This window comes from Scatophagus argus, chromosome 9, assembly GCF_020382885.2.
Source record: "Scatophagus argus isolate fScaArg1 chromosome 9, fScaArg1.pri, whole genome shotgun sequence".
Taxonomy (NCBI): domain Eukaryota; kingdom Metazoa; phylum Chordata; class Actinopteri; family Scatophagidae; genus Scatophagus; species Scatophagus argus.
In genome coordinates this window covers 4,567,538-4,591,197 of record NC_058501.1, presented here as the reverse complement: position 1 = coordinate 4,591,197, position 23,660 = coordinate 4,567,538, and the positions used below count along the sequence as shown (strand labels likewise).

The window sequence follows — 23,660 nt, the reverse complement described above, 5'->3', positions numbered from 1 at the left end:
GTCCAAAGTGATGTAATATAACGATTATCCATCCACTGTTTGGAAAATACCTCTGCTTTCATTTAATATTTGCTTTTTGTCCCAGTGGTTGGGAAATGTACTTTACTTGTACCATATTAATTTCAGGTGCATTATACCGTGTTTTTCACTCATTCATTTTTATGGTAGTGGCATTAGAAAGAGGAACGGTGTCGTTTAACTCTGATGTCAGTCAGTATGTGTCCACCTCTGTGCAGCTGCAGAGCATAGAGGTTACTCTCAGTAAACATGATCTGGCTTTGACTTTTTTGGACACTCTCTGTAAAACTATTTGTACCTCCATCTATCTCAGTGTCGTAAGTCTTTTGGCGACCACATTTGTCCGGCTGCTTGGCCCAGACCCTGCAGAAGGGAGGTCAGTATGACTAAGTTAAGTCATGATCAGGTCTGGTGTTTTCCGGTCTGCAGAAGCTCATTCCACAAGCTGCAGAGCCCTCTAGTGGTGCATTTAACTACAGCATCATGTGATTCCATTCCCGGGGCAGTTGCTGGGCTGTTTCTCTTCCCTCACAGTCTTCTCTGCCATCAGCCTGCCTGGACACACCACTATCAAATTATATTGGTAGTATGAGCATAGACATTGTTTGGAACAGGTAAGGCCTTTTGATATATTTAGAATAAACTGAATAGAATAAAACCTCGTCACTCCCTGTCAACAAGTTACTAATCACAAAGATGTATTTTCACTGCCAGAGTATCAGAATCTGAATTTGGGGCTTTTTTTTTTTTTTTTTAATTCAAACCTAACTTCCGTGATGATATTTAGAGTATTTGACAGTTTTGTTTGTACTTCCTTTATACAACCTGTTCAAAGGATTCAATTAAAAACAGGTCCTGCATCTTGAGCATCTGGTGCAGGGGGAATTGTTTTTGTTTTTGTGCTTCAATAAAGCATCTCCGCTCTCACTGTCCCCAGCGCGAGTTTAAATTAAACACTCGCTGTCTCATTTCCAAATCGTCTCCCCTCTCTCTTTTCTTTTAACATTTTTTTTTTCCTGGACGTTTTGAGAGCATGCTGTTTGCCTCGAACAGATTCTGCATAATCCTGGGCACTGATTTCAAACAGTTCCCATCAGCCCCTCACAGCTGTGTTTTATTGTCCGGGTTAATGAATTTGTTTTGTAGGGGTTTTTGGGTTCCCTGGCAGTGGTGAGGCGAGCCAGGCGCGTGGGCAGTGTGTGCGAGCCTTGTGTGTGATTTCAGTCGTTTCTCTTCATCGAGGTGTACTTTGAGAGACTCGTTTCACACGTTCTGTCATTTATTATGACCTTTCCATCTATACATCCAGATGCTGTCATAGATTTTTGTTTTGTTATAATCATTCTGTAATCGATTGCCTGCCCTTTCTTTTCCACTTTCCTCTTGAATCATGACTGAGATGCAAAACAAATGAAAACGATTTTTAAGTGATCCGTAAGCAGTTTTTTGTTGTTTTTTTTTTTGCTCTTAAAGTCACCACATTATTAGAACGTTCATCACAGCGTTAGCTACAGCCTGTCGTGGTTTGACTTCATCTCTGTATATTTCAGTTGATGTTAATGATGATAAAGTGAAGCTGGGTTGAGATCCGGCAGCTTTCAGCAGCAGGGGGTACCACAGCCAGAGAGCTATGAATAGATGACAGAGCGGCTTCTGTCATCGTTTCTGTCACCCAGCAACACAGGGGTGTATACCCTCACACTCACACACACACACACACACACATACATGCACGCATGCATACATGTCCAAACACACAGACACATGGCCCCCACATTCTCTGCATGGTAACTGCCTACAGCCCTTTATTTGAGAGCCAATACTGTAATACTGCTTTATGACTGAACAGCTGGCCTGTGTGTGTGTGTGTTTTGCACTCTGTGTGTCTATGACGTTATTTGCTCTTCAGAAGGGATGACAGAGACCTTAATAACTTTGTATAAAAGCATGCGCATCTCTGATACTCCTGGTAGCGTCTGGTCTCTATGAACTACCACTTCTCCCTCCACACACTCACAAACCATATCATTCTCTTATTTGCAACCTCAGTGCCATCTATTCCTTAATGTAGATTTCCAGTGTAAGCTCTCATTGTTGGCACCACGGTCTTGCTGTCACAGAGCTGCCACAAATGACAAGCTCCCAAAGTATTTCAGTAATGTCCCACCAAACCTGGTAAAGAGCAGGAATAGAGAACATTTGAAAAATTGCTTCTCTTATCCCATGTTGGCAAGTCTCCCGCTCTCTCTGACACACACATACACTCACACACACACACACACACACACACACACACACACACAGAGAGAGAAGGCAGGCAGCACAGGTCAACCATGTGCTTGTACCACAGTGTGAGAGGAAAATACCCTCTGGTGCAGGGGAAGTCCCACTCTGCTTCATCCTCCACCTCATCCTGGGATGATTACACGCATGGGAAACAGGGCTTTAGACTTCCTCCAGCACTCTCTCTCTCTCTCTCTTTCACACACACACACTGATGCCAGTGTGCACACACATGCACACTAAGGCAGTACCCAGGTTCAGGACAAGTTATCAGGCCTCACAGGAACCCCTGAATTATAGTTTTTAGTAAACACACATGGGGAAACTCTCAATCACCCATTACCTGCCTTATCTCTGTTCTTCCTCTCCGCTCTTTCTCCGTCCTTTATTTCCCTTATTTCCTTCCTTTTAGTATCACCACATCAGTTGATATTGCAAGGCTGTGTGCATCTCTATCTACCACCTACTTTGTCTAAATCCCCCTGCGTCTTTCAACCTTCATCCAACTTTTCTTCCTCTTTTTATCACTTTCCTGTTCTGTTTTCCATGCTTTTTGTCTTCTCTGGTTCATTTCATTTTTTCCCCCTCCTGGGACTGACACACCTCCTGGTTGAAAGCGTTGGTCCTTCCAGAGCTGCCTAGAGAAGTAGCGAGCTGGCCCAGCGTGGAGAGGCTTTCTACTGTACAGACAGATTTCGACAGTCTGTAGATAATGATATTACAGCCCCATTACATGTGTGTACTCTTAAACACCTGCTTTAAGGAAACATGCAAGCCGCCCTCTCACACACAGCTGGACTAATGCAGTGCTATAGACAGCGGGGTAGGTCGCCAGCCAAGAGGAACCGCTGTGAGAAGTGAATTTACAGCAGGCACGAACACGCTGGTCAGTAGCTGGTTTGGTTTGTCAGTGGGTTTGGACAGCAGTTTTAGGTCATTAGTGGGGAGGAGGCACTTTTTTTCTGGTGCATGTGTTTTTTCTGCACATCATCCACATGGCCAAACTCAGCTACAGTTAAATGCATTTTACACAGTGAAGGTTTTTATTGTTATTTTTTGATCACTTTAAACATTGTATGTTGTAGGAACTTTCCAATATTTGTTGGTTTTGTTGATCAGTTAACTTCAAAGATTCGTGAATCGTTATGGATAAAACAAATGAAGACTTCTGCACCTCAGTCTTCACTCCAAATGCTACTAAATGTTACATAGTGGGAGAATGGAAGCTTGGTGACCTATTCTGCCCTCTTTCATAACAATTTAGCTCTCGTGCACGTAGGAGTATTAGCTAAATGTCAAAAGCACATAAGATGGCTTATCTAAGCCATGGTGTTGTTGACAAGCTTGGCTCAGTAGGCGACCTGGGACTGGATCCTTGTCTGTGTATGTTTAAAGTAAACCATTTCCAAGACCGCTCCTCTTTGTGATGAGTGTTTCATATTGTCTTGTAGCTGTTGAGCTTTGAGAACCAAAGTTTCTCTCTCTCGACCTTCGATCTTTCCAGGACAGTGAGGTGTCAGAGGAGCTTTTATGTGCTCTGTTGGCCAACAGAAATAAGGAGACATGAGATGAGAGTGAAAATCCGATGCATGGAAAAGGAACAGAGCAGACAGTAAGTGAGCGGAGACAGATTGAGAGAGGATGGCCAAATGACGGAACATGCAAGAGGGAACAAGGAGTAAGGGAGAAATCCAAGGAGATGAGACATGACACAGTGAGAAAAGAGAGTCTGAATCTGATGTTTGCTTTGATTCCTGGCCCTGTCCAAAGTATTTGTCTGTAAATGTGGGAGCTGACGTTCCTCAGAGGTCAGCTCTTAAGCAGTCAACCTGGCTATTAACCCTCTCTGAGGGCCAGATCCCTTTCACCCTGACCTCTTCCCATCCTGCTTAGTACTATTTTCCTTCGCCCTGTTGCTGTTGGGAGTAATAATAAATAAGCCTCCATGCGCAGCCATCTCCTTTTCCATTTTGGCTGCCTTACATCTGTTAAGTAAGCGTCGTTGTCTCAGCTTATCTTAAACATACATATTTTCATAGCCAGTGTTCATCTCACTGCCCTTCTTTTGTTATGAAACCATATCTTTTTTTTGTCCCTTTTTTGGTCATGTCTCACTGACCCTCCTGTGTGAATCAACTGCTAATTGACAGCCAGTCATAACAACTCACCTTCCCTGTTCAGCCCCGGCACTCCAACCAACCTTCATCACAAAGCATAACCGTGGCACATTCTTAAATTGGCCCCTTGGAAACTCAATCTATTTGAGAGCAGTAGCAGCTGAATTTGCTCTATCCTCAATCGGTTTTGGCAAAATTGGCATGAAAACTCCAGATAAAATCACGGAGGCTGGAATTCTATTAGAGCCTTGAAACAAACGGTGTCTTTGAGGAGAGGCAGCGGGCCCCCACCGTGAACCCTGGGATCGGGTGTCGACTCAGGTGAGGAGGAGTCAGGAGTACCCTCTCTCTCTGCCTGCAAGGGAAACAAGGTCACACACCCAGGGGACTAGTAAAAGCAGAGCACACCGGGCCAACTGGTTCAGACATATAAGCACACACACCATAGTAGACTTTGTTCAGTGAGAAAGCCCAGAATTTTTGTCTGAAGAGGTGAAAAGAGGAAGCAGATTTTTTCTTTTGCTGTACACCTGTATAAGCACGATTCCACCTAGAATAACAGGTGATGGAAAGTATTGGGTTCTCTCTCTGTAACTAGTAAGTGTGTGTGTGTGTGTGTGAGAGAGAGAGAGAGAGAGAGAGAGAGAGAGAGAGAGAATTGTAGACATCCATATATGTGGGTATAAATGTTTCTATTTGACTATAGAAATATAGAGCATCTGCCTGTTCTTCACTGGGATTTGTCAAGTCCTGTGGTTGACTTTACTACTACCGAGTTCCTTTTGGGCTGCTCTCATTAAACTAAATATTTACCCTTAAAGAAAATTCACACATCAGTCCAGGCTTTTGGGGGGACTTACCACGGGTGCAAGCAGCACATTTTCGTTTTTTTTCCCCCCATGTCTCTCTGCTACTTGGTTATCCAGGCCACATAGGAGTAATGACCAACATTTTATGTGTTGCTTAAATGATTAGTTGTATAATCAGCTGGCCAACAAATACATAATTGACATTTCATTTTTTTTAATCTTGGTTGTGTAAAACGAGTAGGGCTGTGTATTGGCAGGAGTTTGGCAGTACATATACATATCAGGTGATCTTTTGTTTCATAGGCCTGTGTTGTTTGTGTTTGTGCCAGCGATACGTGCTTTCTCCTGTCTCAGTTGATGTTAGAATGAAAGAGTCAAATTGCTGAAGATTACAACATTGCTCTCTCTCTCTTTGGGGCATTTAAATACAGCACCTAATGCACCCCACAAATCCTTACATGTAAACTATTAAAAGTTAAAAATCCAATGTATTAGTATTTTCTTGCACCCCTAAAAACAAGCAAATTGAGGGCTCTGTAGAAATGTAATGGGTTTTATAGACTATAGACAATTAATCAAAAAAATTGAGACATAAGGTAATAATAGAAAATTTTTATAGTCTCAGTCCTAACACTGACGTTTCTTAAGTGGGTGCTTACTTTAAGAGCTGTCTTATTGTGTCACATCACATGCTTCTTCAAGTGCGTGTTTGAAGACCCAAACATGCAACTAAGTATACCTCAAGGGCTATCTTTGAACGTATGTATGAAATGAATGACGTATTTAAGACCTATGACTGGCCCTGAAACCCGATAGAGGCATGTAAACCTAAATGACGTCTAAGCAATGATAGATATGCCCGGACAAGTTCCATATAGACGCATGAGACCCAACTCAAGCATAGCTCAGATGTTCGAGAGTTAGACTTGATTTTATACCTCACCTGTTTCAGTTTGTCTGTTTGGAGCTGCTCTGGTGGTTCAGACGTGCAGGACGGACATGAATCATCCAGTGCCCCTCGCGGTAGCTGTATTCATTTGTGTTGCAGCGTTTTTGAATTGCCAGCACTCCAGTCAGAAGAGAAAAAAACTCAAAGTGTGTAATGATGAGTTAGTTTTGAGGTTTAAAATTTTACAGGTGTTCCTTCCGTGTTAAACTCTGCCCCTGAATCACATGAGTTCAGTTCAGTTCAAACAATCAGTTCTTAAACACTTGTAATTGTTCCCTCTCCTGCTGTGTCCTCTTGAACTGTGCTTGGTCATTTCAGCCATGGTATTATGAAAGCCACAGGTTGTTTTTGCAGACAGCGTATTTGTTTTTTTTTTTTTAAACTCTGTATCGATATCTCCTCTTGCCTTGTCCTCTATGTCCTCTATGTCTATGTGGAGGCCTTCCCCGCCAGCCCAGATGCAGGGACGGACTGGGGGTCGTTGCATCATTCTCCTTTGAGAATCTAACATACAGCACATAAGAGCCTTTGTCTCACTCAGCCCTGGGAGCACATCCAGAGAGAAATTAAAGGAAGATTACTTCAATCCTCGTCTTCTAATTTGAGCTCTGTAAATAGACAGCGAGCCAGGATTGTCTTCATGCCGCTCTTTGGATTTTTTTTTGTATGGAATCTTGCGTACGTGTGTGTGTGTGTGTGTGTGTGTGTGTGTGCGCGTGAACGCGTGTGTGCTGACTCCCCAGGGTGTGGGCTGATCACAGCAGCATCACTCACAGCCCTCAGCAGACCACCTGGGGCTCAGCTGCCCCCCTCAACCCTACACCTCCCACCCTGTCCTGCTCCAAACATCCTCATCTCACCTCAGGTCGTCGTTGTTTTCCCTGCTGTTGCTGTTTCCCCATGACTTTGTTACTAAAGCAGAGAATACAGACATGGCCGCCAGGCAGTGCAGGGAGGCACTTCAGAAGAACATTTTATGACCTAATGAAAGTCATCTTCGCTGCTTTTTGAAGTCTCTCGGACGTCTGCTTTCGTGAACCGCCGAGCCTGTACTGAAGACAATGCAATTTGAAGTCTCTTTTGTTGTTTGTTTGTTGAAAACATAATGCCAAAGCTAATGATGTTAAGTTGAAAGCTTGGATGAGTGATCTTGAGGGCCAGGCTGAAACCTGATGATTACTTTGCTGAATAGCTCTCTGCTGTACTGAGGATGTGTTTTCACTGTATGCGTGCCTGCAAATTGTGGTGCATTGCCACACTTTGCTTTACCCACTAAATACAAACAGCAATGAAATGAAAGTAGTAGAAAGTAGTCATGCAGTTCATTCTTTCTTTGAGCCAAAGACACAATTAATAGACATTTAAAGTCAAATTGCAAATGACACTCTAAAGCTTCCACATACTGTAACACGCATTTCCGTGCAGGATTTCTCACAGTAGCCCTAACCACAGACAGACAGACAGACAGACAGACAGACACTTCACACCCCCAACTTTCAGACGCCACCATCAAAATGAAGCCCACCTCGCTCAGGGGCTCCTGGCACATGTAAATACTGGAGCCTGAATATTAGATTAGAAAATTACCCGCACAAAAATTTCAAAAGTAAGAAGGAACGGTGACAGCTAATGAGAGCCAGTTGTTCTCTCCTGCATTCCCATGGAAAGAAAGAAGAGGGGACAAGGGAAAGAAAGTCTGATGGTGATTCTGCTGCAATGGAGGCCAGGTTCACAGCAATTAAGACAGACCCCAGGGTGCTTCTGTCTCTGATTCACTTTTGCTCTAGTGTGTCTTCTAATCACACCTTTCTCCACATCTGGTATTCATCTGAATTTAATCAGTCACCGGATAAAATGTTAGGAGTCTGGTTGCGGTGTTCGAGGGCTGTAGGACAGGGAGTTAATATAGATGTTTTTGAATTACATGTACAAATACCATTCATCCATTTATCAGCCACATTCATTTTGCCTAGTTCTCCATCTAGCTTTAGGCCCATGTTAAGTTACTCATCAAATTTTACTGTCTTTCCTTGTCCCCATTTTGTTTACCTTATGGCTGATATTTTGTTTATCATTAATGATGGAAACATTTGGTGATGAAGTCCGTTCAGCAGCATCTGATTCCAGCCAAGAGATTATGCTGGATGAGCGGTGAAAGTCTGTGTATCATTTCTCAGTGCTTACATCATGATGGCCAAGCCGCTTTTCCCCTTTGTTTGTTTTTACTAACACGCTCTTGGTGTTAATCTAGAAATTGTCTTCTGGCATTTTTGAACACTTTCTTCATTGACTAATGCAACTGCATCGCATCCTGCTTATACAAACAGTCAACAGTGTTATTGTAGTGATATGGGGTAATTCCTGCCTGTCCTCACAATCACCCCTAACCCAAACATTGGATTTGATTGGTGGATCTGAATCACGTTTTTGGTTTAGACTGGTGGATCTGTTGAGGATGACTGAAGCAATAAGTCTCCTTTTGAGTTTCAAGGGTGGTGTCTGTCAAACCCTTTAAATCATCCTTGATTGCCTAAGCTTACGAGCGGGGCATAGTGGGTTTGGCGAGCTCCTCTGAAAGCCTGGAGTCCTATTGGGAAGGCCTCAGTCTTAAATTCAACGTGGTGAGTAAAACTCTGCAGCCTGCTCAAAGTCAGCGATCTGGATCCAGCTCTGCTATACTAAGCAATGGCAATCAGCATTCTGTTTGTGGCATCATGTTTGTTCGTGTGCGGCGTTAGGAAAGGACCAGGTTTGGAGTCGGTTATAAAACAGAGGCCTCAGCCACCACATCTCACCGAGCCAGGTTTTTGTTGAGCAGCGTACTGTAGTTCCCCAGATGGACCACATTAACTCACTCTTTGACAGTTTTTCTTTTCATTCTCCAGCCTTTATCATTTTGCATCTTTGTTTTTGAGCCAGGGCTTTTTCAAGCCATAAAGCATCATCTCTGTCTTCATGTTCATCTTTCCCTTCTTCTTTTTTTCTCAATTAGGTGTCTCACAGGAGGTCCTCTGTTTAGACCAGCCTTGTCATACTCGTACTCGCTTCTCCTCACTTCTCCTCCAGTAGGTCTTTCCGGAACGGAAAGTGTTCCAACTGACCCAGCACTTTAGGAATGTCAACACGCATAAATTATTACTGTCACACGGATGTTTGTGACATCAAGGGAACAAGAGAGTGTAAGCAAATTATCCTCACACTGTTGTCCTGTAACACACAGATTAAGGGACTAAGGAGAGATGCTTATGGGTTTGGCTTATGGGAAGGCGAAAAGGATATTGTCTCTTATACACACTGTTAAACCCCAAAGGAGTAAACCCACCCACCAGCATTACTGGGTGGAGGAAGCTTGTTAAAATGACCCCACTCGGCGCCCTGAGCTTTGGAGTACACTGTGTTTAAAATACAGTTGACAGTCACTCTGAAGCACTCAGCATCCATTTGCAAGCTCTGGGGTCACGACCTTCCATTGCTTCTTTGTTGTGGTTCAGTTGAAGTGCATAGCAGGTTGCCTTTGTTATTGAAACAAAGTTGAATGTATTAAATGACTGCCTTTGATGCCATTTTTTTTTTTTTTTTTTTGCTTTGTGACCGCTGTTATGGTGTACAAAGAGCGATGACTTCATATAATAAATGTCTTCCCCCCTCTGTTTTCCACAAGAAACTGAGAGAATGAATCGCGGCCTTTATGGCGTTTGGTTAAGTATTATTATTATTATTTTTGATTAAGATGGGGTGTTTCTGCATTGAGGTTTTCTTTCATTAGCACAAAAGCACAGAGGCCTGCTATCAGTTTTATGGTTCTGGTAAACAATAGTGGGTAGCACAGCAGGGGCCTAACCTGTAAACTCTGATGTAGTAAAGATACAGAAGTTAATTTCCATGCAGGCGTCCTGCAAGCAAGTAGCTCAACAGAATAGTGCTGCCAGAAAGATTTAGTAATATGACTTCCAGGTTTTTCAATGGGAATTCTACTGGAGTTACATGGGAACATGGGAAAACTGCGATAAACATTAAACAATTTTTCAATGTGAAATGAATGAAAAATAGTTTAGTGCTTAAGTTGACTTCACCTTACTACTATGGCTATTTTAAGTGCCTGCCACTGGTTTCGCTTTACACTCAGAAATGCTTCTCATTGCAGCTTATTTTCGCTCGGCAGTAACTTCCATTTGTTAAAGTTAATAAACAAGCATATATTTTACCAGGACTGGAAAACCTGAGCCAGAAATGGAAACACAGTACATGCACAGTAACTTCAAGGTTTTCTTTGAACAACTCTCTGATTCTCAGATGATGTCAAGTTACTGACCTATTTCACTCAACACTAATGTTTAAGTTCTTTTTATTTAGCTGCCTTGACCTTCTCCCGCAATTAGCACTGTTGTCACTTCCTAGTGAAGTCACTCAGCCAACCTTTCCATTCACCAAGACTTTGATTACGTCACCAACAGATTTCTAAATATTTAGTATAGATGCTCTGCTGTCATAATGGTGCTGTGTTTCTGTTGGTGTTGCATTTTGTACTCTCTCATGCAGTTCATTCATGTCTTACTGCATGTAGGCTAGCAGTAGATGTATCTTCCTTAATATCTTATTTTTGTTTCCTCCTTAAAACACAGTGAACTGATATTTACCTTGTTTTTTTTGTTTTGGTTTGGGTTTTTTTCTGATGCTTTTCTAGCCTCTCAAGTAAACTTGAAGGAAATTTGGGCACCTTTGAGTATAGTTTGACTGGATTCAGACTTCACTGAGGATATGTGCCTGTTAAACAGTCCCTTTTGAAAGGAATAATAGTTCCCTTTGTTACTTTGACTTTATTTATTATATCCTTTCCTGTCGACTACCATGGACTTCTCTACCATCTTAAAACATCCAGATTTTCATGTTCCCTGATCTCTGAACTCAAATTGCAACCTACTTTTCATTCATCTGGAAACAATCAACTGCATATGTGGTATTCAGATGTAAAAGTTATGTTGCCATATTCCGCTAGCCAGCCAACACTGTAAACGGGTGGCATTAGGATGATGTGACATTTGCTTCCGCATATTAGCCTTCTTCTAGCCAAGCTGTTCTGAGTTACACTGACAGAAATAGGGGTCATAAGTCGTACAGATGCACTCTGATGTGATTGGCACTTGGGAGACTCATGGTTTCACACTTTGAGGATTATCCTCCATTTTCCAGAATGTTCTGCCTAGAGACTCTGAGGGGATGACCTCATGATTGGCTGATGGGGTTTGGGGGGTGGGGTGGGGTGTTCTGTGTATGTGTGCAGTTGCACGTTCACGATCATGATCAAGTAAGTCCAAAGAAAGATTGCACTGGGATCTGGAAACAGAGCTTCAGTGCAGCTATTATATAATATAATAGAAAGTAATGGTTGGAAAAGGGGATTTCAGCTGGGACCAGGCCTGCAGCTACAGTTAATGTTTGTATTCTGAATTTATTGCCCTCTGTCAATGAATAAATTGGTGAAAGGTTAAGGCCTATAGACTACAGAGCCATAGGTTTATGTTTTCTGTGTATACCTGTTCTTTTTTTCAGTGAGTAAGCACAATGGGGATGTAACTAAGCCCAGAAACACAGGAAAGAATAAACCCTGGGAAAGCAACTGACTTCATGTATGTTTATGCGTGCATGTTTGTGAATTCACTAATGCATGCGTTGATTCAAAGTATATGAACAATCGTGTGCTGTGCTTATGCTTTCTCATTGTCTTTTTTCTTCTACGCCTCCAATTGTGTTCCCCATTATACTTTATTTCGCTTGTAAGCATATCTAAATATAGACCCAAGAATTTTTGCTTAGGGGGCAGTCTCTTAGTAGTGGTGCTTAAAGAGAAGACGGGGTATTTGCTGTAATTGTAAATCCATGTGTTCGGCCTTAGTTTGGGAAGAGAGAGAGGGAAGTGTAAAGAGTATCTGGCAGTTTCTACTGGCGCTTGCTCTTTCCCAGCTGCTGTGCAGCTTATTTGTCCCTTCCAGCGTGGGGTGCTCCTTGTAGTGGACATTGTGACTTTGCTGAATACCTTTTCAAATATCTCTTTACCTCAATACAAGTTTCACCAGTTTAACACAACACACATGGAGACAGGTCCAGGGCTTTTTTTGCTTCCCCTCCCCATTGCTTGGAAAATCTTACATTTCTACAGAAAAGAAGTGCACACATCCTGTCTTCATTACACCAGAGAAAGGAGCCTGTGGAACCCCACATATGAGCTTGGGCGAACAGAAGAGGCAGGCATGCCGCAGCGTCTTATATGGCTCTTGTTCTTAGCCTTTGATGACACTGTTTAGAATAGGAAATATCTAATAAGTCAAGTATTCTGTCTAATGTGCTGCCAGTGGGTTTAGTATTTGCCTGGAGGTCTTGAAACACTATCTCCGCCACAGCAATAATATACATTTAAAATTCTCATGAAGTGGGCGGGAGGGAGCAGTGCAGAGAGGGGGGCAGCTGAGAATATATGCTGTAATAGCAACCATGTGCAGGTTGCAGGAACAGACGAGGGTGGGATAGAACATACATGGGATAGGATATACATTGGACATATCTCAGGTCTGTTGAAAACTTTCTGTATGTCTCCTCTGTTTTTCAATTCACCATGTCTCAAAAGACAGCAATAGCTAATTGAAACTGACATTTTAGCCATTAACATGGATAGGAGGTCTTAATAATGGAGTAACAGTGTTGGACATGTTATTGGAAATGATTATGATTGATTCATAGACCCAAGTCCCTTCACATTGCACCTCACACACCTGCAGCAACAGAGAGAGTTTTTAAATGATGTGACTCAGTGGTTGAACTGAAGAGGCCTTAAACACTTACATGTGCCCTCTTTGCCCTCTGTTTTTCTACGTATTTACTTGTCTTTCTGATGGTCTCAGCCCCACTGTATGGAGAGTGACTGATAACTTCCTGACCAAAGGTGGAAGGCGTAAATTTTAGACAACCTAGCACATTTATTTTTCAACATAGTCCCCTTTTACACACTCGTTGATAATACTGATCCCTTCATTGTCGGCATTTTAGGCCTCCAGAAAGTGGTCCACAGCAATAGAAATTGTCATTGTCACTGTTAAAATGGTGACCACTGAGCTCCATCATCAGTTGGAAAATAGGGGTTAGTCTGAGGGTGCCACCCTCATCTAGTGTTACCACCATGTACTCGTAGACCTTCTTGGGTTATAAGCCCATGATATCATGGTAGCAGACGACTGAAAAAGGCTGATGTTGTCCATTTTTTCAGACAGTGCTGACTTGCAATTTTTAATTACCCGAAACAGAAATACCACAAAAGCTATTAACTTCATACATCAAAGAGTTGGACTGCATGAGCGTGGAGAGCTGTATAACACATCACCTTCTACCTTAGGCCACAGTCTTATCAATCACCCCCTGTATGAAAGAAAAGGGAGTGCTTTTATGGGAATGCCTTGAAATGTTTTTTTCTCAGCATCAACAAATTATTCTCCATATGCTTGGGAATCAAAAGTAATGAAAAGTGAACACTTCTGTTTATTCAGATTTTTTTTTAATCCACACGTGTCAGTTCTCTATAAACATGTTCAGTAATTTTATTATTTGATAGGTATTTTTATATGTTTGTCTCGAGAGTCCCTTGAGAGTTAGTGGCAGCTTCTTTATAGTCTTGAAGATGGCATACTTGGTAGCAGAATAAAGATGCCTGTTTTCATTGTCGCTCGAAACCCAGCGACCTACTCACATTGATTTATATCATCTGTCACTGAAAGCTTTTTATTGCCACAGCGGCTGGAACTCTCTCGACATCCGTTACTGGGAGCCAAGCATAAAATCTCAACTGCTTTATACACAATACCACAGTCACTGCATGAAACAATTCGATTTGCCGGAGTGAGGCCCTTTTCCAAAGATATTTCCAATATTGCAAGAAGTGCAAAAAAAAAAAAAAAAAGGCCACAGAAAAAGTCCCAAAGCATGCCTTTAATGTCTCTGTGGCTATACGATGCTGTCCTTCTTTGGTCAATTTGTCCATGGTTTCAATCAGGCAAGTTATTTGGTTTGTGCCCTCTTGTAAAGTCATGAGCCAAATGAGAAACAAACTTTGTAGAATAGATAAATAAATAAATTTCTCATCCATTTTATGATCCATCTCAGGAATTCTAACAAAGCATCTCGGTTTAGTTTGAGATGAAACAGTTTGTTTTAATGGAAATCTAATTTTCGAGGTCGTCACATTTGTTAAGCTGCACATGTTTGTATAGTCATGCAGGTAGCAGCTTCTTTTATCTGTGTGTGTAGTGGAGGCTTGTGATTCCATATTTTTATGTATATAGAGATGGTGTATATAGTTCTTAATGTTAGTAGCATAGTATTGTGCAGTATGAGGCTGTTCACACCTGGCATCACCATCCATCTCCAAAGTTGTCTCAAGTGACAGATTGTGATCGGATCTCACTTCCCCACTCTTTATGCAAATAAACACTTTTTTTTCTGTTTTCAATAACCAAATGCATTGCTGTTGGTGCAGTGGTGTACTAACAGTAGTAGCCAAAATGTTGGACGAGCAGGCATGTTTTTTATGCAGAGAAAGAAGTAACTTTATGTTTAACATTTGCCAAATTTGCAAGAGGGCAAGAATTTGTTAAGGCTTTTTTGAAAAGGGTTTTTTATGTTTCATGTGTACTTACAGAGCACATCAGTGGTGTAAGTTGTTCTTCGGGAAACATTCACATACACATTGCTAAAAATAACAACAAAAAAAAAACAAACAATAAAAAAAAACATTGCCATATGAGGCTTCATATGACCATGACCACTTCTGAATGTTGTCTGAGCATTTGTATTTCAATGTGTCCTCAATGCATCTTGGGGGCATTCATACCTGTACCTCCACTTGTGATCAAATCTCTTAGGACAGATGTTAATGCTAACTGTGAGCAGGTATTTGGATTCATTAGCCACCGCAGTGTTATATAAGCTATACTTTTAGGTGATGTCAGTCTTTGTTTTCGATGTCATTGTCTTTCTTACAAACCACCATTAGCATTAAACCTCTGCTGCAATGAGGCCACTTTCTTCCCCTTTGAAGTCACTGTTTCACTGTTTCCCTGTGCAGGTGCTTCGGTGTGAGCAGAAGCGTGGCAGTCGAGACCCTGCAGCAGGTGTTGACTCATCATCTCGTCACAGCGGGACTGGACAGGACAGCGGTTTCGGTAGCGACAGCGCTCGCATTCGTATCGTTCAAATAGAGCAGCAAAGTGGGACCAGCCACCACTGCATTGCTAGGCCCTCCCACAAGTCCACCATCACCAAGAACCTCACCTTCATCCCTTTCGACATCTTTCTCACTGCTAGTAGGATGTCTGTCATGACCTATGCTTGCTCCAGTCCCCCAAAGGCCCTTCCCTCTTCGTCAGACGCCCCCAGCACTCCTGAGAAGAAGGAGTCCGGGGATAAGGTAAACAAAAAGCCTGTGAAATGGAAGCTCTCTCATGAGTCACTTCCTGGACTTGGTAGTTGTCCATATGTGTATAATTATTCATACCATTCACAAGTGAGATGTGTCATTTAAGTGAGGTCTTTGGTGTGTAAGTACAAAAGATTAATATTAATTTATATTAAGTTTTCAAATCAACTTGGAACCAACAATTTGGAATTACTTCATGTGATTAATGACAGCCAGTTCATACAGTTCATTATTTGGGTAATGTGATCTGGGCAGATGTAAATGTAATGGTAATGATTTCTGGGCATCAGTTTAACACTGTGCCACACAGCATAAGAAATCAAACACAGTTGTTGCAGACATGTAATATGAATGTCTATTTTCTCACATCTACAACATGTGGTCATCTTATTGTGAGCAGCCAAATCCTCCAAACAATGATTCAATATATATGGATAGGGTGGACAGGATCTGTATTAACTGCTTGATGCTGTCGAGTAATGGTGACCAAAAATTCTTAGTAGTGTCTCCAGCATCCTATTGAGTGATAACTGAATGAATGAATTTTGTCACAGTGATAAATTATGTGTCTGCATCAACTTTAGGTGGGAAAGAGTGCCCTAAACCAGCCTGACATCCTGTCTGAGTCTCCTCCAGCCTCGGCCTCGCCGACGCCAGATCCAGGCCCAACTGCCCAGGGTTCCCTCGCTGGCCTGACTGCGGACGACATCCTCAACAGCAACACCTCCCAGCCAGCCTCCCCGCTACTGAGAGGCAGCCTGCTCTCCCTGGATGGCCTGCCAACTCCCAGCCGCTCTTCAGCCCGCCAAGCACTGGGCATCACCATAGTGAGGCAGCCAGGGAGACGAGGGGCCGGGGACCAGGTGCTGGAACCCCTCCTGTACCTCCAGGTGATGCAGCCTTCTGTTCTGCTCAGCTGCCACCACCGCAAGCAAAGGATGGAGCTGTCCGTGTTTGATGTTGCCTTAAGAGGAGTAGCTTCTGACTACAAGTGTCTGGGTAAGGGAGATGATACGATGCAATGAGTGGATCTTGTTAGAGTAAAGGGTGGGATTTGGATCTTCTGATAAAGACACAGACCACCAACCCATTATACCCACACAGAAAGACTAACAAAGTCTTCCTTTCCCCTGCCCTTTTTTTTCTTTCTTAATCTCTTCATCTTTCTTCCAGACCCAGGAAAGACTCTGCCAGAGTCTCTGGACTACCATGTGTGTTGGCTGCAGACAGTAGCAGGAGAGGTGGACAGTAAAACGGGCATCCCTCCCCCTCTGCTCTGCCTCCAGATCAAAGATTTCCTCAATGGGCCAGGTTGAGATCGCACAAACACACACAAACAGACCGTACACTCACAATAACATACTCGTTTACTATTAGAAAGCATCTGTTCCACCTTTAATCGGAGGAAATGTCCACTGTTGTGAAGCAGAAAGAACAGCACACACACATCCACACACATAAAAAACACATACCAGAGCCAAACACAAAGCTCTACTTCTCTACTATGTGTGCAGATGATGAGCAGTGTAAATGACATTGCTGATTTAGGCCACTGGTATCACTTATATTACTCTCTTTGAACGGCGGCATACAAGCGCCTGTGGAATTTCATGCGTGTGTAGTGTTGGGCTCCTGTGGATTTGCCTTTCACAGGGTTTGGTTGTCTATTTTTAGAATGATATGATATCCATATGAGCTTTAAGCTAAGGTTGTTGACCTAAAGGTGTGGCGGACATTCTATCCAAATAGAACAGCAATGAATAAAAGTGTGAGTGGGCTTTTGAGTGCATGAGTGTGTGCAAACTTGTTATCCCTATGAGGATTTCATGGAGAGTTTGTGTAGGCGCAGGCCATCCTTCAGAGTTCAGCTCCCTGAATCCAGCAAGCCAGATGCTGCAGATGCACACACACACACACACACTGACACCCGTCTGTGGACATACTTTGACATATAGTTTGTCTTTCTTGCACATGCATACATCATGAACACATACTGTGCATGTATACAAAAAAGGAGCTCCAGAACTAAACTGTAGGTGTTACAGATGAGGGCTCAGGGAAGTTTACGGCTCCCACACGCATCCCGTCCTGCTGTCTGTAGAAAGCCCTCAGCTTCTCTGTCCACCTGGAATCACACAGCACAAAACAATACAGCTCTCTGTACACCACAGCAGTCACACAATACAGCCACACATCACCAATGTCCCATCTTAATGTCTTATCTTAACCCTTTACTCATACCAGATGACACCAGCAGTCAAATTACAGCAAACATGTCCCTGCCATAAAGCATGAAGGACAGCAATTTCAGTCAGGTTCAGGTTGGTGTAGTGAATGAAGAGAGATGTCTCTAAGCATATAAAGTTTATACTAGCCTCCGGTCAGAAGCAAGAAAGATTATCTTCCAAAGATTAAATAAATATTTAAATAGATTGAGGTTCGCTTGGTTTATTTATCTATTAGAAATTGCCTAATGTTCAGTGTTGAATTTTAGAAGTTTAATGTAATATATGTAATTTATTACAGTCTCACTACACGGAGTTACTGCCTGTTATATCTCTAAAGATAATTACATTATGCTGTGGTTACATCTGATTCTAGTGTTTAGTTGAAGCGCAGATGTCGACAATGTGCAATTACAGTCAGGTGTTTCCCTTGAACTAGTAAAGAACACAACTGTCCTGCTCTCAGTAGGATAAATTCAATCACATTCATTCTCCTTACATACACACACATATAAACAACACCCTCCCAAATGACTCAGACAGGATCCAGGCTCAGTGTGAGGTTGCCCCAGGTCAGGCTCTGCTGGAAATATCTAGAATTGACCACACATGCTACTGGTTCCCCTTCCCCCTTTCACCCACACAGTCAAACACACACACACACGCAAGCAAGCAAGCACACAAACATATTTTCAACTGTGTGTTGTTTGGTTAGATAACTCTCTGGTGGAGATAGTTTTCCTCTTCAGGGATAGGGGAGCAAAGGAAGAAGTTACAACAGAGAGAATGAGAATTAATGCAATTCCTGTTGTTTAGGAATCCATTTCAAGTGTGTTTTCAACAGTTTAAAATGAGGCATCGTTAATATAAAGGTTCAGTGTTTTCTTTACCTTCAGAGACCTACTTCAGTTGAGACCATTGAACTCACAAAAAGGAGTGAAAGGAAAAATGAAGGAGGGATTGATGGTGATCGAAGAGAAAGTGCATCCAGCATTTTGTTTATCTATCTCACCGGTGTTTGCACAGATGGTTTATTTGCATGTGCAAGTCTTTATAACTGTCTGTCACTGTGCGTGTGTGCTGTGATGTGTATGTATCATGTCTGGCAGCTCTACTTTAATTCTGCAATGTTTCACATTTGATTTATTTCAATGAGGCTCAAACGGAGAGCAGACTGCTGTGAGGCCGTGTCTTGCTGTGTTTATAGCAATATGCTCGCAATTTCGGCAGCATTTATTCTGCAAGACCAATCAAAGCTGCCCTCCCAAGGATGCCGAGTGGGAAACACTTGTAACATGTGTACTGTAAACTGGATGGTGTTTCAGTACTGACCCTCACTCAGCAGCCGTTCATCACGTACACACAAACACACACACTTATAAACACTGCTAATGCAGACACATACAGGAAGCCTCTTTTTTAAAAACCAAGAGGGTTCAAGGTTTGACCAATAAACACAAAAACGGCTGGTGTAGGATTTTTGTTTTTTGTTTTTTTTCCAACATGAGCAGTGTCCAGTGATTGACCAGTGAACACGCAAAAATGCACATACACTTTCCATCCCTCCTTTTCCGTATTTCCTCCTCAGTTTCACTCTTTGAGAGGGTCAATGAGTAAGTCCAGAGATGTAACTGCTACCATTTGGAGACAAGAGAAGCAACAGGTGATAGATTAGCTAGAACAAATTGGAACCATTACTCTCTCGTGTACCTGGTTCCCGTCAAGCTATGGATTGTAGAAATGTTGTCAGTTACTGTATACAAGCCTGTGCCCCTCCGAACCGTCCAGAACCACTTTAATTTGAGTCAGATGGCAACTGAGGCGTGTGTCACTGGCCTTACTTGGTGTGAGGCTTTCTTTTGTGGCAGTGTGATTCTACAGATGCCGCTCAAAAAAACATTGCCACCTGTGCCTGACACAAGCTTTCTGCTGTCAAGAGTCAAGCGTAAAAGTCAGCTAGAGAAATCAGAGGTGGGCTTGGAATGAAAACAATGTTCTTGGTGGTTGCACACACACATACACCCAACACCAGGTTCAAAGTGGGGACAGCGTCATGCATGACCTCGCCAAAAAGGCACAGTAACCTGGCTAATATTCGATCTCCTCCACCACTTTGCTCTGTGTGTGTGTGTGTGTGTGTGTGTGTGTGTGTGTGACTCTGTCTGTCAGACCTTGATCTCCCACTTTCTCCAGCGCTAATAGAGGCTGACACCTGAGAAGGTCCAGTCTATGATTCCCCCCAGCCTGTTCACATTAGGTTCTGTTCTTTAAAGAACACCAACACCACCTTTCAACCTCTGGGCTCGATGCTCGCTCCTTGCACAGGCCGTCCGCCAACAGTCGCCAGCTTAAAATAGCCGTTAGACTTACAGCTGAAGCCAAGGTGTTCCCAATAAAAGCACTGAGATGTGTGAGAATGCCACTGCTGGAAAAACCCTCTTTTGACTCCCCCTAATTGGCGATGAAAGCACCACCACAGTTCTTTCAATTATTAATATTTCCTCCCTTTTTTGAAAAAAAAAAATCTTTCCTCATCCTCCTGAAACAGAACAAGCATATTTGAAAGCAGTTTTGAATATGATTGCCATTTAAGCTTCTGGCCATTCTCTCAGTTGTTCATTTCACAGTCTTAAAGAAGTGCAGCACTGTATTTGGTTGACGTCTTTGTCTTAGTGCTGTGTTACATCTAAATCCCTGAATGTACCGTAGGTTTTTGCAGCTTAGTCTGTTAAACTTATACGTCTGTTATGGCTTGTAAATAGTTTATTTATTTATTTATTTATTCTGTTGTGAGGTTTTAGTTTCCTCCTTTTATGCCCTCTTTGTCTGGATAGCAAAACCACATGGAGCATCACTGAAAAAGGCTGCCTTTGCACACACTCGCATATGAGCTCCAGAGCAACAACCAAATGTAGGGAAATGACATGAACATTCTCGACTTGAAGCCATATAACACTGTGATGCGGTTTTATTAGATTTTTTTTTTTTTTTTGACATTGCGCCACTGCAGTAAAAATGTGCTCCATCGGTTACCGGATAAAGCCAGTGGGGAAACTATACAGATGCTGCATTCCCCTTCCTTTCCAGGATCCTCCATGGAGTATTCTTTCCAAGTTCGCTCAATTTAGAATCCAGATACACACTATCCTGCTGTTATTTGACAGATTTTCCTTTAACTGATCAAGGGGTTCATAAATTAAGAATTGATAACTGTTTCAGTCAGCTGAACTGTAGTGTGTTATGTGTCTCAAGTCATTAGGATGGGTTCAATGGGATGCATTATGATTGAACTAATATAAATAAGTTACATGCTGAACTTCATTTTTTCTCCCATATATCATAAACCCTGTCTGTAAAATATGTTGGCCAAGAAATGTAAATCTTTTTGATGTAATTGTAATGTCTAGCATGATATGTAGTTGAAAATAAAATGTAGGGGATAAGTGGTTGCATGAATGATGGAAGCTTTATGTGCAAGCTCAGTTCACAGATAGAGACAATTCCTCCAACCATGTTTAAGATAAAGTCCAAGCTCTGAATAACAACTGTATGCTACATAATGTGTACACTTGAAACTGCACTCATTTCTATTTTTGATATGGTAGAAAAGTTGCAGCAAGGATCATTCAAGGCCACCAGAGGCATACTGTAAATCGGACGTTTTACTCATGACTCAGGACTTTAATGACCCAGATTAAGTAAACATTTAAAAGCATTAAAACCTTGGAGTTACAGTGAGCTGCATCTATAACACTGGGTTACTCAGGACAGGGCAAAAGAGTTACGTCGGGAAGGTGGAACAATTTATAATGAACATCAGATTTCCCTGTGAGGAGAAGCAACAGAATGGGCTACATGAAAACAGAGGAAATAAATGAAAGGGTGAAAGAAGAGGGGAGAGGAGCCTGGATGAACAGCTGCATACAGGCTATTTATTCCACCACTGGAATGTTTCTTGGTGATACGTCAAGTGGAAATGATAAGCTACATTGCACAGCAAATTCCACCTATCTTTCCTCCAGTTCTTCTCTCCAGCCATCCTTCCATTTGACCATGTGCCTCACTTCCACTGGATTACATGAGAAGAAATCCTGAGGGCAGAGTGTTTGTGTGTGTCTGTGTGTGTGCGTGCGTGTGTGCTTGCCTGCCTGCCTGCCTCTCCTGGCAACATTCCCGCTCATGTCATCCAGTGCTCCTACCTGGGAAGTAGACAGACGGGAGGCCTAAAACCCTTAAAAACCCTCCAAACATTGGTGCCTTGATGAGACCATGAAAAACAGCTGCGCTTGTTTTCGGCTGCTTCCCTCTCCCATCTTCATGACCAAGTGGAAAAATGGGATAATGGAAGTGGTGTAAAACGGCATTGAGTTAATTCATGTGTCTTTGTAAATTCCAGTCAAGTGTTTGAAGGCTGTAGTGCACTAGAGAGCAAGAGAGAGAGGCAGAACAGAAGAGAGCCAAGGAGTCTTGGATTTATGTGACTGGCATGAGGGAAAGATTCTCTTCTGCTATACTGCAGTGTCACGTCACAATGTTACAGCGAGACAGCCAGTACTTGTGTGTGTGCATATACGTATATGTAAGATAAGGAGAATTAGATTGAGACTGGATGCAGCTGTTCTTTAACAGGTCCTTGCATGCAAAGCTTGGTGATTAGAACAAGAGAAAAGAGTTCAAAGTTTGATTTATGAGACACGGTTGCCATGCAGTATTCCGTGGCTTAGACAGAACACATCTTATTCAGTGGGACAGCACTGGAACCTGCCTTTTCTTAAAACACCCAAATGGATTGTGTCCCTTTTATGTGGGTTTCCAAATGAGAAGACAAGGCTTTAAAGAACATGGGCTCCAGCCAACAGTGAATTTATTCAATTTGAGTGCTGGGTTTATCACTGAAAAAGACTAAACAGTCTGTTATTAGATTGTTAATCATAAAAATGGATGTAAAATTTCCCATCACAAATATAAACTGAACACACACAACCTCAGAAAGATCTAACGAGAGAGTCTGTGCTCTGCTCATTGTACTTCTGTCATGAGGTAGCTTTTTTTGTTTTTCCACACAATAAACTCATGTTTAGATTACTTCCCCAAAGGCTTTGCTCCCTCTCGACTTCCTGCTCTGTTTGCTTTACTCTGAACTTCATAAATGTAAGTCAGGAGGAGCACAAGAGATATTCCCAAATTTTAAGAGAAACTGCCCATATGGAGGGCTTTGTTGTTTGTGAAGTTTCATTGACAGTAGTTTTAAAACCATTTTCTATCTTTTCTTCACCATTAATTGTGTCTCATCTTTTTCTTCCCCGTCATCTTTCTCTCTCCTCTGCAGCTGAGCTGAATGTGGAGCTGTCACGTCCTCTGAAAATCAACCCTACGCTGGCAAAGTTGGAACAGGCCAAATCATACCTGAAAAAAGTCCTACCAAACCACTCATGGGATACTTCCAGCAAACCACCCTCAGCGTCCTCCAGCCCTTATTCCTCACCTATGAAGACACTTCCCAAGGCAGGCATTTCCCGTCCAGACCCACACCGTCAGACCTCGGCCCTGGGTAAGGGCAACAGTGTCAGGACCCTGGCGTTGTCCTTCCACAAAATCTCTCTCCACACTGCCCAGATTGTTGTCGTCATGGAGACAGAGGCCCATCCGGTGAGGCCGAGCGTGACATTAACAGTGTCGTCCATGACAGGAAGTCTGAACGTGAAGCCAGGGCCTAGGATAGAAGGTGAGTAAAAGTCATTTTTCTTTTTTGCAGAAAATAAGCAGATACACAGCATCAGCAGTACAGAAACATAAAAC

At 42.5% G+C, this 23,660-nt stretch overlaps 1 protein-coding gene across 4 annotated transcripts in view; it reads left to right on the top strand.

Moving 5' to 3' along the window:
* The window catches only part of LOC124065358 (vacuolar protein sorting-associated protein 13B-like), a 308,396-nt gene that overhangs the window by 210,197 nt on the left and 74,539 nt on the right, over positions 1 to 23,660 (top strand). For 3 of the 4 annotated variants that reach the window (XM_046400672.1, XM_046400674.1, XM_046400675.1), the window contains 4 exons: positions 15,286 to 15,627; positions 16,221 to 16,635; positions 16,810 to 16,947; positions 23,191 to 23,586. In XM_046400672.1, coding sequence (XP_046256628.1) covers positions 15,286 to 15,627; positions 16,221 to 16,635; positions 16,810 to 16,947; positions 23,191 to 23,586 — 1,291 coding nt within the window. Of the gene's footprint in view, positions 1 to 331; positions 751 to 15,285; positions 15,628 to 16,220; positions 16,636 to 16,809; positions 16,948 to 23,190; positions 23,587 to 23,660 lie in introns of those variants that run through there. The other variant, XM_046400676.1, reaches the window with a different exon arrangement.